Source organism: Cibotium barometz, chromosome 45 (assembly GCF_041138505.1).
Source record: "Cibotium barometz isolate CiBa-2024 chromosome 45, ASM4113850v1, whole genome shotgun sequence".
Classification (NCBI taxonomy): domain Eukaryota; kingdom Viridiplantae; phylum Streptophyta; class Polypodiopsida; order Cyatheales; family Cibotiaceae; genus Cibotium; species Cibotium barometz.
In genome coordinates, this window is record NC_141090.1 from 14,873,151 (window position 1) to 14,888,806 (window position 15,656).

Sequence of the window (15,656 nt, forward strand, 5' to 3'; positions counted from 1 at the left end):
ATATGGTCCCGCACATTATTGAAGTCCTGAGAATATTATTTTTTTAGTCTTGCATACGCATTAGGATCACTCCTGCGTAGGATCCTCGTGCACTCTATTGACATGTGAGATGCGTCATGTGAACGTTGATTTGTGATATTGTCGATGTCACAATCCGGAATCTACATATTTGAAGGCAATATCAATAGCATGCTTCTATATAAAAGAAAAGATAGATACAAAATAGTTACAGATAATAAAAAATGATTATCAAATTAAAATAGAGACAGTAGAGAACGTGGTGCAAATTAAACTATAGAATTAGGGTATAAGAGGTCCAATAACATTAGGAAATGTATACAATGAAGCTCTCAATCCTCATCTAGTAAGGATGCTCGTGGAGGTCTACGCCATCCATAATTGACTAGAAATTCATCACCAGCACGTAATGATCTAATAGCATTGACAACTATGTATCTTTCTACATCCCTGCTCATATGTTCTGGTTCATGACTATTCTCACACTCCACAAACGTGCAATTGGTTCTTGAACTCATCCCTCGACTACTATTGATTAAACCTGCTATGTTTCCTTGAGAGTAAGGTCTTCCATCAACATACAGTCTTTGTCCTTCTGCATGTGTGATCCCTCTATCAGAAAGATAGGCTGCATTGAGACATAATCCATAAGTACTCATGCTCTGAATGTAGTGAGTAAACTGATGCCATGGACCCCATCTATATATAGGTCCACAGAAAGACATAAGGGTGACCTCTGAACGAGGAGTCACATGTAAATCTTGTGCAATAAAGAGGCCTCGTCCCGCTCCACTAATGGTAGATGGAGCAATCATGTAGCGACTGCCCCAGAAGCTGAAAACCACTCCATCTAAAGGAAGTGATCCTCTCTGCCATCCTCCGTATCGTCTGCGATCATACGTCTGTACTAGAGAATGCAAACGAGTAGGCAACGGATGATCTCCACCCGTTTCGACCTCCAAAGCAGGAGGTAAAGGATGTCGAGAAACCTCGAGCTGCAGCTGACAAGTGACCTGTCCATGCCGTGTGCGAGGGACATGTGCACCACTGATAGTGAAGTCATCCTCGTCATCAAGTGAATATACCTACATATATGATATGGTTACATTATATATGAGCCTTTGATTTATAAAATAACCAATAATAAAACTAAGGGAGAACAGTCACATACCATAGGTCGATGTCGCTCCTCAAGTGGCGGTGCTCGCTCAAAAGTACCATGAGTCATCTCATGTGAAAAGCACTCCCATCGTGGCCTCCAATATGTGCCACGACAACGAGCGCACTAGCATATAGTAGACTCATCGTAGTAGAAATCATCATAAACGGGTTCATGTGTGCAGTATTGGAACTCTTTGCACCCCAATCACCACGAGTAGGAGGTGGTGGTGTACCCTCTGATTGGTCCGAATCTGATTTTCAAGTACCATAAAAACACGAGTCATTAATCAAATGATGGAGAAGAAAAAAGCAATGCATGAAAGAAAACATTGAAATCTAACAAGTTCTATGGTATGCAATATGGAAAATAAACAGACGCTACTATGGTATGCAACAAGTTCTATGGTATGCAATATGAAAAATAAATAGACGCTACTATATGGTGGAGACAAACAAGAGGAGGGCTGATATGTGCATGGAGACATGGCAATACTTCCGCAAGGAGAGACGCCTACGCATCACTTTTCCTCAGCAGAAGGTGCGTGTCTTTGCTAATGTATATTAGAATTAATTTGAACTTTGATAGATTGATTCGAAATATTCTCTAATCTGTCATTTTATTTAATGAAATTTACATAGATGGCAGCACGAAAGAGACTGCAACTTGGTCACACATCTAGACTAGGCCGGATGGGTCGAGATGGATTGGTGGCCACATTTGTGAGTATAAATCGTTCTAATTTGAACTTTCAACGATACTATTATTGAATGAAGAAATCAATAAGTCTTTGGTTCTGTCTTGATGCAGACCAAAGACTATGGTCGTGCACCTACGGTGTAGGAGATGGAGTACGCTACATACTACGGGTACCGCGCTTTGTAGGCGACACTTCCGGACACGCTTGATCCACTTGTGGGTATCATTGATTTATTTTGTGGTTTATTTTCATATTAACTATAATATATTCTTATTTGATTTCACTAAGTAATGCAAGAGCAACATGGTGAGGAGGTCATGACAGAGGTGGCTCAACAGGAGGCCGAGGGGCGACGACGAGGGTCTGAGGCGGGCGGCGGTGGCGGCGTGATCTCGGGTGGGGACACGGGTGGTGGCGGCGGTGGTGATGGTGGTGTTGTGGTTGGGGGCATGGATGGTGGCAGTGCTGATGCTGATGATGATTCTGAGTCTGATAGTAGCGACTCATGTAGTGATGGCTCACGAAGTGATACTTAGCGATTTGTTTTGTATATGAGAGGATTGATCACCACACACTGTAGACACATGTACATATATTTGTTGATGATATATATTGACATATGTTCTCGTTGCATCACTGAATTTGTCTATTGTCAAACAATTAATTATTTGTCGATAAGTTAATTAGCCTAAGTATGTGCGAGAAGCTAGAACGTTATTTATTTATCTGTATGTTTTAAAACAAAACAAATCCTAAACAAGAAAAGAGGCGAGACCACAATGTAACACATCAAAAGAAGAAAAAGATGGGCAAGCATCACCAATTTCTCAAAAGCTCTTGGAAAGCTAGATAGAGACAAATCAAAAACTTTGCAGTTCCAGTGCTGTTTTTCTATGTTAGGCTTTAATATTAACAAGCTTTTGATTTTCATATTTTTTGCAGGGGTCCCTGATTGTACGATACGTAGCACGTGATTTCAAAGTACCAATTTATGTACCACGTACTTGTACCATGTAACCATTTGCAAGTACGAGGTTTCAACATGATACCCAACTTAAGTACCAAGTCTAACACTAAAAAGCTTTCTTTGTTCCCATGTTTATTGCTTAAGGTACCCCAAAGTTAGACCGACCAATTGATACCATATATCATGTATCAATTGCGAGTTCGAAGTTTCATTATGGAGCCTGATACTAAATCAAGTACCAAGCACCGAATCTAGTACCAAGTACCATGTACCAAGTATCAAGTACCATGTACCAATTACTATGGACCATGTACCAATTATCAAGTACCATGTACCAATTACTATGGACTATGTACCATTTATCATGTACCATGTACCAATTACTATGGACCATGTACCAATTATCATGTACCAATTACTATGGACCATGTACCAATTATCATGTACCATGTACCAATTACTATATGGACCATGTACCAATTATCATGTACCAAGTACCATATACCACCATGTACAGTGCACCAAGTACCATGTACCAAGTAGCTTCAAAATAGTTATTATTAAAAAAGTTTTTTAATTACCGTTTTTTGTCCATCCCCATTTCCGTTCACCGGGATTGCTTACGTACATACATACATACATACATACATACATACATACATGCATGCATGCATGCATACAATGTGCATGCATACATACATGCATGTATATACATACATACATATGACATACATACTGTAAGGACCCTTTTTGATATAGACATGTATATACAAAATTTTGGCATAAAGACTTAATTTTTGGTTGTGTATATTTTGCCTCTTAGTAAAATAATATATTTTGAGTCAATTACTAACATGTCTAGGGCGTAATAGAAGTACGCCACCGTTTGTGTCTAGTCTTCATTTTGAAGGAAAATACGGTCCGGAATGCGGATCCGAAAGGAGCCGGAATGCAGACTGGAATGGAGTTCCGGAAGGCAGAGAGACGGGTACAGAGGAGATCTGGAAGAGTGCAAGACGGGAACCTTCCGCATACAGTACGGAAGAATGCGGGACAGGAACCTTTCGTAAGCCGTACGGAAAACCAGTCAGGTTGTGTACGATGGAAAAAAGAGAGTACGGGATACCGGATGAGAGCAGATGCCGGATGAGATACATACATACATAATGTCTTACATACATACATATATGTATACATATACGATGCATGCATGCATGCATTATGTATGCATAACATATGTATGTACTACTACTATGTATGTACACACATTATGTATACATATACAATACATGTATGCATGTGTATATGTATGTACTACTATGTGTGTATGTACTATGTATGTACATGCACATTGTATATGTGTATGTGTATGTATATTTATATGTATATGTATATGCATTATATAGATATATATATAATATGACATATGTACTACATATGACATACATCCGTGCATATATATATACATATATAATGCATGCATGCATGCATTATGTATGCAGAACATACGTATGTACTATTATATGTGTATGTACTATGTATGTACATGCACATCGAGTCCTCACAAACATAGGTATGGTTTGACATCCCTTTTCACATACAAAAAATTTATCCTTTCTGTAGTTTGCATCACAATTCATATAATCTTATATGACGGCCAATATATCATCAAGCCAATTGAATCCATATGGGCAATCCACTCCATATGGTGAGTCATCTCCATGGGGACAATCCACTCCATATAGTGAGTCATCTCCATGGGGACAATCCACTCCATTGATATGTGCAGATCCGAGTGGTGCAAGCTCATCACAGTATGGTTATGATGAGTCTACATAACTAATGTCGACAAGACCCACTCCACCCTCCTCACGTCCATCTTCACCACCACGATGTCTAGGGATTCTGGGGGTCTAGTAGATGTAGAAGGAGGGGGGAGTAGGGTGCTTTTTCTTTGGCAAAACAATCACTAGGTCTCCCGATTCATCTCCCCAATGGGGGGTTCTTCATCCGTTAATTTTAAACCACCCCCGAGGATATCCATCCAACCATTCTGAATCTGTTAATTTTAAGCCACCCCTGAGGAGATCCATCCGAACATTTGATCCATGAACCCTACCATATAATGTGGATGTAAATGGCGACATCAAGATGGATGAATGAGGGAATAAAGTCATCACCAAATGAATGTACTTTCTAACCTGGAGCTCCCAAACTCCTTTAATAATGTGGATGTAAATAGCGACATCAAGATGGATGAATGAGGGAATAAAGTCATCACCAAATGAATGTACTTTCTAACCTGGAGCTCCCAAACTCCTTTAATAAGAAGTGGAAAGCCCAGGATGAGCTCTCAAAACAATATGTTCTTGATGTGCTCAAGACTAAGTTTGTTGTTCCACATGGACTATGAGTGTGAAGTGGGTGAAGTAAGTAAAGACAAATATGAGTCGGAGGAATCTGATGAGGAATTTTATTTGCCTCCTCTTTCTTGATTTTTGTTTTGTATAGGGCCAAAGGGATTACCAATCAAGAAATATAATATATATTTGGTTCACTTGCATTCTTCTCAATTTTAATTTCTTTTTCAAGTTTCTGTCTAACTTTATGTATCAATTAAAAATAGAGCTGGGCTAAACTAGGGAGTCTTTTGCAAACTTCCCACAATCTGCCCTAGCTTTTTTTCCCACACAATGCGATCACCTGCTAAGTAGCGATCCTGTTTGCAGCAAAAATAGTAGCATTTCTATAAGCAAAATAGGCCCGACATCTCTATACCCTTCTAGTTATAAAAGCATTGATAGACCCTTGTTATATTGTAGTGAGGCATATGAATTTGCTATGTATAAGAGGCTTCTTATGCCTAATAGGCATCTATATACAAGAGTCTTCCAATTAATAAGTGACTACATGAAATCCATACATATAAAAGGCTTCCAATTAATAAGTGACTATATGAAATCCATACATATAAAAGGCTTATTATGTGTAAGAGGTATCTATCCATAAGAGGCTTTGTATACATAAGAGGCCTTTATCCATAACTTGGACTCTATACACAAAGGCGTCTCATATGGATTCTAATGCATAAGAGGGAACTTATACAGCTTCCTATGCATAAGAGATTGCTTATGCACAAGGATTTTTATGCAGGCCATATGCATAGATGCATAGAGTCCTCTATACATAAGAGGAAATGCATAGGCATAGAGCCTTCTTTATGTATTTTATCCATTTGAGGCAATTCATAGAGGTAATGCAGAGGAGAAGAGGAACGAATCTCCTAAAGCACTTGAAGGTGCAAAAAAAACAACATAGAGAATATGCATAACTTTTTACCCACTACTATGAGTTGTGCTCGATGTCACACAATGTAGATTTGGAACACAAAATGCCCCTACATAGACACAACAATAAAAGTATGTCAATAATAAGGAATATAGGCCTCTATGCAAAAGAGGTTGCTTCTACATAGATGTATCTATTCATAAAAGTCTTCTTATGCCTCTATGCAGGGCATATGCATAGATGCAAAGAGGCCACTATGCATAAGAAAAAAAACATAGGAATATACAGGCCTCTATGCATAAGAGGATTCTTATGCCTAGAGGGATGTTATGCATAAGAGGGATTATTTTGCATAGAGGGATGTTATGCATAAGAGAGATTCTAATTCATAGAGGGATGTTAAATGCATAAGAGGCATATTATGCATAGAGGGATGTTATGCATTCTCTTACTTACCATTCTATGAGCATTGGGTTTTTTTAATTATTTGATTTATTTATCTTGAATAGTTTTATTTAAATATTTTTCTTTAGGTGTTATAAGTTAGTTTATATACTTTAAAATAATTGGATCAAAATCTTAATTTTGGTGAGCTCAAGTATTCTCTATTTTAAAAATTGTAATAGGAGGTTTTGACTTAAGTTCTTAACTATCTATCACACAAACAAGTTACATGATACGAATCATACACTTCTTTCCATTTAAACTATTCAAGTTTATTCGTGAATTATTTGAATAAAGTTTCAACTAGCATATATAATTATTATTTTTGAACAAAAGGCTTTTGATTTAAAAAAATCTTATATAGGAAACACTTTAAAATGTATTTTGATTTTTTATAGATGGAGAGAGAGAGAGAGAGAGAGAGAGAGAGAGAGAGAGAGAGAGAGAGAGAGATCTTAAGTAAGCTCTCTCTTATTTCTCTATATGTGGTTCTCTGTGACCACGTGATCATATATATGGGCCATGTGTGTGCACTTTGAAGCATGTGTGTGTGTGTGTGTGCACTTTGAAGCATGTGTGTATGTGTGTGCAATTTGAATCATGTTTTTGTGTATATTTTATGTGCACAAAAGGTATTGTATTTTCTAGCACTTTGAACCATGTGTGTGTGCATATTTTACACGCACAAAAAAGTACTATACTTTTTAGCACTCATAAGTTCTTGAAATGATTTAAAAAATTAGAAATAAAACTTAAGATCGTATTAGGGAGTTTGGAAAAATCTCATTACTTTGGGAATTTTTCTTTTAATATATTTTTTGGTCTACCTTCAGTAATCCAAATTTGTCATAGAATGTGGATCTAGCACCTGCTCTTTAAGAGATTTTCACAATATATTAGATGAGATGGTTTTGATAAAAGATTAAAAGGATTCATCATGCCCCCATTTTTTTATCTTGCAAAATGGGAGTTGGGATGATCTTTGTATAATCTATGCACATACATTATAAAAAGATCTATGTATAGAGTTTTTATGCATAGCTCCTCTTATGCACAACTCTATGTATAATAGATGACACATAAGAATTAGATCTCATACATTAGCTACTACGAAGCTAATGCATAAGATATGTATGTATATGTATATGTATATGTATTATATATGTATATGTTTATGTACATGTATTATATAGATAAAGTTGTGCACTCTTGCCGCACGAGTCGTAGCTCGGGACTTGCCGAACACCGTATGCGAGCCATGAATGGCTGCAAGCATACAACCAGGAAAGCAAGCTCAAAGAGAATGCAAAGGTGTGTCACTCACCGCTCTAACCGCCGCCGTGAAGGATTCCCGCGTCGCAGCGGCGGTGAAGGAGGAGCCGCTGTCGCCGCTCTACCGCCTCGCCGCCGCCGCCGTGCCGCTACATAGTGCTCGATCGCTCTCTCACTCTCTCTCTCTCTCTCTCTCACACGCAGGAGAAGAAAACCAAGGAGATAAGGCAAGAGCACTCTTGTATTCAACACATGAGAATGAGAGTTTTAGGGTTACATTTGACTCTTATAGGTGACTTGGTCGTTCACACATGGGCGCCCATACATGGCCGGCCGATCCTAACCCTTATCCTATTGATATTCAAGGTGCGCCTCTCATCGACGATCACCCAATCCCTTTATTCTTTGCATATGGTGCCGACAAGCCCGGCCTATGACTCAGAATAGTTAAACTAATTACATGACGTAAAACATAGTACGTCTCAATGTCCATCTCATAGGTTAACATGCCCCCCTTCCTGATGTAGATTCCATCCTCGGAAGCTATGGTATGGTAAGCTCGATAGGGTTGTTGTGGTAGACCGTCTGCAAAATAGGGAAGTAGAGTGAAAGTATGCTGGAATTCAAAAGATATAAAGTGTATAAATTCAAGCATGTTAGACCACAATGGATGTTGCTATGAGACTTAGTTTAAGGGGTCACATGAATGAGCTAGTCTAACAAATTAACAGGAGTTTAAAATTATTGAAAGTAAATCAAGAGTTAGCAAGGTGTCAAAGGTTAATCAAGGTTTATAACTGGCCTAAGTCAAGGAAAATAACCAAGCTTAATAAATAAACAGATGACCACACTGTGTCTACTCTAAGAATAAGTTAATACCACGAGCCTAGGGACACAAGAAACATCAGAGTTACAGGAGCCTTTTGCCTTTATTTTTTTATGCACGTGACAATTTTCACACAATGGCGACCTTCCTAAGGCAAAACTAACATCGACCTTGGTACCATGTTTAACACAAGGCATTATCCAGGAATCTATTAGTTCACCTTAGGCAGCTATTAACCAAGGCATCGGTCTGGAGTAGAATACTCCTCGCCTACCACGTATCAATAAGGCGATAGGCCAACATTAAAGCACATCATAGACTTGTATTGCCATTTATTGTAGGCTTTTTTTAAAAATTTATTTCTTTTGATCTTCGGTCCGGAACTATAATTTGTCTTGCATCCTTTCGACAAAGGGGTAAAAGCTATGTCCTAGAGGTCAACACACACATGGCCAGGTGTCAAACATTAAGATGGTTTGACCCTAGACCTAAGACAATCATATTCCAAGGTTAACTAAAGACATCATGCTGCCTAGGAATATATCCAATAAAGTTAAGCTCATTAATGATTTACACTAACACGTCAAGCAACTTCAAAAACTAAGTAGTACATTGACAATTTCCATGTGGTCATGCAACACAGATATAGCATCAGTAGGTTTATGACAGGTCAATCTAGTTCTTGATTGTATATACGGATATTTCTGCTCTTAACGTGCTCTTGCTCTTTTTACTATTTTTTGCTTTTCTTTTCTTTTCTTTTCTGTGTATGAAGCTATATATATACATCCCCTTGAATTTGGCAATTACATGGTCAGGGGAGAAGGTTAAGGAGGAAGCATTAGAATGTCGAGCGTGAGTACACGCTCCCCCTTTCCTTGGGTAGATCATATTTTTTGTAATGATGTTGCAGCCTCTTGGAACCAATTTGTCCAGCGAGTCATAGGTTATGATGTGGGCAGATAGCTTTTTATGACCTTTGTTGCCACATCCAATTGCAAAGATGTTAGTGTACGCTCCCATTGACGAATGGAGGAAATGGTTTCCGATGATACTATTACAAGGGGAGACGTAGACTCATCGGTCTTTTGTTGGGTGTTGACAAGAGTAGGTGTAGAGCATGTAGAAACTTCTATATTAGTGTGTGCCTGGCATGAGGAACTAGAAGCTTAATGTGGCTCCCCCCTTCCTGAGCTAGGTGGTAATGATCGATATCGTTTGGGAATCCAAACTAACTCTAGAAGAAGTGGTGCGGAGCACTCTGTTACCTTTCCCTTACCACAGTCTTGAATTGTTGTTGGGGTGGCAACATTTGGTTTGCAAGGTTTTACAGGTGATGTAGAGGGATTCAGCTTATGTTTAGAGACCCAAATCTGGTCATTCCCTTCGTAGTACCCTTGGGCTACTAATAATTTTTTAGGGATCCATCGTGATATTACATTGCCCTTTCTCGGGTGGATAGCTACTTTCCTTCTACAAGGCTTCTTGGTTGAATGAGATTGAGCAGGGAAAGTAGCTGTTAACGAAGCTTTTGGGACCCATTTGTATGTACTTTTTGGCATAGTAAGCGGAGCCTTGGAGACCACATTGCCTACTTTCACTCTTGGCGTTGAAGCGTTAGAGGGGTGGCAAACAATCAAAGATGGTTTTGCCACTGGACTTTGTGATTTTTCATTTTCTAGCATTTTGTCCAGAGTTGATGGCTTAGGAGTGGGATTTTGAGCGATCAGACTGAGTGTTGGTTCTTGTGTTGTGACTCGTCTGGTTGCCCAATCGATATTGCACTTGGTGGCCATCATCCATTTGCGTCCTAAGTCAACAGTCCCTTCCATGGTACTCGCAGGCATAACCAAAAAGGTTTGGATTACGATTCCCTTGTCATAAGCAACCGGAGTGTGCAGAATTCCTGAGACAGGGGTTTTCTTCTTGTTGATTTGTTTAACTTAGATAGCACTCTTGGATAAAGGTGGTTTTCCACGTTGACACCACACGCCATATGATAGCAAATTGTGTTGAGCTCCTGTATCCAATAATGTATTATACAGCACCTCCCCGTAAGGACTCTGCAACTCAATTGGATATCTTAGGGGCGGGTCAAGTTCCAGTGAATCCTCGTCTGCCTCCTCGAAAAATGCTTGTGTAATTCCCAAGTTGGCTTCTCGTTGGTGCCTAGCATGCTGTTGACGTTCTTTGGCTTCAACTCTCGCTTGTATCTTCTTAAGCTCAGCCTGTTCTTTAACTGCCTTCTTTTGATGGATTGCATGTAACTCCTCTTGGCTCAGGGGGTCATAGTATCTTTTGAATTGAATCCCATTAAGGAATCCAATGGTTTCAACTCCGTCGAGAGTCTCCACTCGGATGGTACCTTGCGGGGTAATTTCACATACTCTATACGGTCCCTTACCAGCATATTTGAGCTTCTTCTTTTCGTTACGCACTCCATACATCAGGACTTTATCCCCAACCTTGATGTCCTTGTCCTTCAGGTGGCTATCAAACCATTTTTTTCCTTCTATCCTTCTCCACAAGGGCATTGTATACAGCCAATTGTCTTTCTTCGTTTAGCCGCTCAAGGATATATAGACGCTCTACTAAGGGATTACCATCCCAACCCTCTTGAGTAGCAACACGAAGACTAGGAATGACAAATTTCCACGGCATGACTGCTTCTTGGCCATATACCATTTTGAATGGTGTGCAATTAATAGCCACTTTGTACGCAGTACGATAGGCCCATAAAGCTATTGTAAGCTTTAGATCCCAATCTGTGTGATGAGCTTCAACTATCTTTGTCAAAATAGAGATAAAGGTCTTGTTGGTACTCTCGGCTTGGCCATTCGCTTGCGGATAGTAAGGAGTAGATTTATGATGGGATATCATGAAATTTGTTGTGAGCTCCTTAATCACTTCATTTATAAAATGCGTACCATTGTCGCTCACAAGTTCAAAAGGACAACCGAAGCGTGTGATTATATTTTCAAAGAGGAACTTGGCTGTTATCCTCGCATCTGCCTTATGTGTCGCTTTCGCTTCAGCCCATTTGGTCATATAGTCAGTGGCCACCACAATAATATAGCGAGATTGTGTGTTTCGGGCTGCTGTGCTAATTGGACCTACAAAGTCTAAACCCCACTTTTCAAATGGTTGGTTTACTTTGATTGGATGTAGGGGCATCTGATCTTTCTGCTGGGGTTTCTTGTATCGTTGGCATTCATCGCAACCCTTCACAAAGACTGATGCATCTTGGAACATAGTGGGCCACCAATACCCTGATTGTAAGATCTTTCGCACAGTTAAGTCTCCTGAGAAGTGACCACCCGCTATATGTGCCTCTTGCAAAATGTATAGATACTCATCCTCTTGGGCACAACGCCTAAGAACGTCATCCTTTCCTCTTTTATAAAGAGTCCCGGCTATCAGGCAATAGGGTTTGCATTCTTTGATCAACTTTCGAGCTAGATCTTTACGAAGCTCCTTGGGTGGAAAGCCATTAACCAAAAAGTTAACAATCTTCTCACTCCATTCAGGCATTGTCTCCACCATGAATAGGGAAGTGTCAGGTAAGTCATCATCAACCCCTGTAGGAGCCTCACCATTAGGTATGTGAGACAAATGATCAGCCATAACATGTTTTTTGCCAGGTCTCACAACAACAGTGAAATCAAACTCAAGAAGAATCAATAGCCATCGTGTGATTCTTCCTGTGGAGCATGGTTTGTTTACTAGATACAACAATGCTTGATGATCCACATAGAAAACAAACTTGGTGGCAAGGAGGTAATAACAAAATTTCCTTACTGCATATATCATTGCCAACCCTTCTCGCTCCGTAGTGGTGTAGTTCATCTCAGCATCGTTCAACTGGTGACTGGCAAAGCTAATGGGGTAGTCTAGTTTGTGTTCTCCGGGTTGAGTTAACACACACCCAATAGCAAAGTTTGATGCATCAATGTGCACATGGAAGATTAAATCCCAGTTAGGCATTCGCAAGATTGGAGCACTTGCCAAGGCCTTCTTTAATAGCTCATAGGCACGGTCACATTCTTCGGTCCAAATAAACTCAATGAGATGCTTATACAATGGTCGAGCTATCTCGGCGAAGAATAGAATAAACCTTCGATAATAAACAACATGGCCCATAAAGCGTTGGACTCCCTTATAGTTGGTAGGTGGGGGTAATTCCAAAATGACCTTGATTTTACTCTTGTCAGTTCCCATTTTTGGACACTATATGACCTAAGATAACTCCGTGTTTAACCCAGAATTGGCATTTAAAAGGATTCAATGAGATGCGATATAATCTACACCTTTCAAATATTTTTTGTAAACACATCAAGTGCTCGTCCCAAGGAATGAACACAAAGATCATCTAAGAAAGCTTCACAAAAGTCCCTTAGATATTCCTTAAAAAAAGGCCGTGTTTATCAATCGTTGGAATGTTTCAGGTGCATTGGTCAAGCCAAAAGCCATGACGCGAAAGATAAACACTCCAAACTCCGTGATAAATGTTGTTTTAGCTTGGTCCTTGACTGCAATTGTGATCTAATTGTAACCCGAGCACCCATCTAAAAAGCTATATGCCTCCTTGCCTACCACTCTTTCAAGCACATGTTCAGAATATGGCAAGGGGTAATGATCCCTTCTGGTGGCTGCATTAACCTTTTTGAGATCAACGTACACTCTGAGTTTCCCATTCTTCTTTGGTACGATGACTATCGGAGAAACCCATTCGGAGTGCTCAATAGAGTATATGAATCCACATTTTACAAGCTTTTCAATTTCCTCGTACAATCTTTGCGTACTTAGGATTCATTGGGTAGGGACGTTGGTGGACTGGTTTAGCAGTGCTAACCATTGGAATCGTGTCTCATGATATGTCCAAGCAAATACTTAGGAAGAAGCTTCTTAAGTGCAGCTTCTTTCGTCTTAGTGAGGTCTTGAGCAATAAAAACTGGTTTAGACTCCTCACCCGGATCTGCTAAGTCTATCTCCTTAACTACCGCAGGGCCATCGTAGACACCGCTACTCCCATTGGTAGGTGTTCGTTGGGCTTTTGTGTAGACCACTTTACGTTCCCCTGGGGTGAATGATTTGAAATGCTTGGGTGTGAGGTGTAAGTCTACTGGTTCTTGTTGTGCCAGGCTTTTTTCTTTCAATTCCGCCTCCTTTTGTTGCTGAGCTAACTCTTGGTTTTGCCACCTTCTTGCAGTACGACTTAGTTTCGGCTTCTCTTCGATCTCTAATTGGGCGACATCATGAGGTTGCGGAATACACCACATGACACTTTGGAGGTATTGTCCCCAATTATCCGCTAACTTCCGATGAGCGTCAATGGCTCCTACATAACTAAGCCATTCTGCAGTGGATCTCTCCTTGTTTATTGTAGTTCGTACATTAGCTCAATAGCATTGTCGCTTATGTCTCGTTTTCTTCTTACCAAGTTTTTGATTTTTGTTTTTGTCAGATTCCAACTCACTTGGTCGATCTTCACTTGTGTCCCCCTCACTTTCGGATGAACTGTAGGAGGTCACTGTCCTAGGCCTTGAGCACCTTGCTTCCACATTTGGGTGAATATTTGATTCATCCCCCCCATCAGGCTCAGAGTCAGTTTCTTCTTGATATTCATACTCAAAGTTGCATTGGTCACAGTCTTCGCCACTTTCAGTGTTAGTGGAGTTTGCCGCTTTCTCGCCATCAGGAGTCAAGTGCATAACACCTATCATGTTTATTGGCACTAACGGTGGCATATCTTGCCCCTCAGGTGTTACCCAACTTGTACCTCTATTTCCCCATGTGTCTATGGTTGCTGCTAGGTGTACCCAATCCACGTTATCCGACTCAGTCATACCCGGTAGGACATCCATATAAGGAGAATCTTTCCCATCATCAGTCTCTTTTTTGCATGTATAGCAATACCTTAATGGGGCGGAGTGAATAGTGGTATCCGATCGATTATCAATGATAACCTTGCTTCCTAAGGGATGTGCACGACCATTCTCAAGATCAACTCGATTGACAGAGTCTTGGAATTGTAGGTAGACATGGTTTTTCGACCAATCATGCACCATTTGTGCTTCCCTCATGAAAGGACGTCCTAAGATCACTTGATATGACATAGGATGCTTGGAGAAATCCATTACAATGAAGGTATGTCTTACCTTGTACCCCAAAACCTTGATCTTAAGGTCTTTTAACATTCCAATAGGTTTAGCAATAGTTCCGTTTGCCATCTTAACCACTATGTTTGTGACTTCGAGGTGAGGTCTTCCCATGGATTCCCAACAGTTTTTAGTCACAATGCTCACTCCAGCACCACCATCAAGGATTCCCTTTAGAGTTAATCCCTTGGTAGTAATGGGAAGGCCCTGCATTAGATTTGTCCCCCTTCAAAAGTACTGTCCCAACTTGTTAACAGGTATTTCCATGACCGAGTTTTCATCTAGGTTGGGTTGTAGATCCCAATGTTCCCCTTCATCTTGAAGCGTGTTGGGTCTATCCATATTTGCAAATTGTGGTAGCCCCGCCTTTAGTTCTCCATTGAGAAATGCTCGAAGAGCTAAGAATAGCTCAGGATCTCCATATAATTTGGATATGATCATGGTTCTGATTTCAGAGGACATGAAATCAATTAGCTTGGACACATTCAATGGTACTTTTCGAGACATCGCCCCTTGACTAGGGACTGGTGAAGATGGAATCACTTCCTCTTCGATGGGGTCAGGCATTCCCTCACTAAATATTCTTTCAAGCAAAAAGGGTGGTTGCCCACTTCCTGATGTCCTACCTCACTTTCTTCTCGAATGATACTAGGTATAGCTAACGGTTTATGGTTCCTGTGAGGCTGAACTTGCGTAGGAAACACTATGTCTGGAATTTTGATTTTTCTCGGGTTTGGCTCTAGTTCGCTTTGTGTTTCTGCCACCAAACCCCTTAAGTGTTGCACTTGTTCAATCTCCTCAACCGGGTTTGGGTAAGTTCCAAT

At 40.2% G+C, this 15,656-nt stretch overlaps 1 protein-coding gene across 1 annotated transcript; it reads right to left on the reverse strand.

Moving 5' to 3' along the window:
* Positions 1-350: 350 nt before the first annotated feature.
* Positions 351-1,246, reverse strand: LOC147612477 (uncharacterized). Its single transcript, XM_086783507.1, has 2 exons — positions 1,190-1,246; positions 351-1,103 (listed from the first exon to the last, which is right to left on the reverse strand). Exons 1-2 carry the CDS (start codon positions 1,244-1,246, stop codon positions 351-353), a joined length of 810 nt encoding a protein of 269 aa, XP_086639633.1.
* Positions 1,247-15,656: the final 14,410 nt, after the last annotated feature.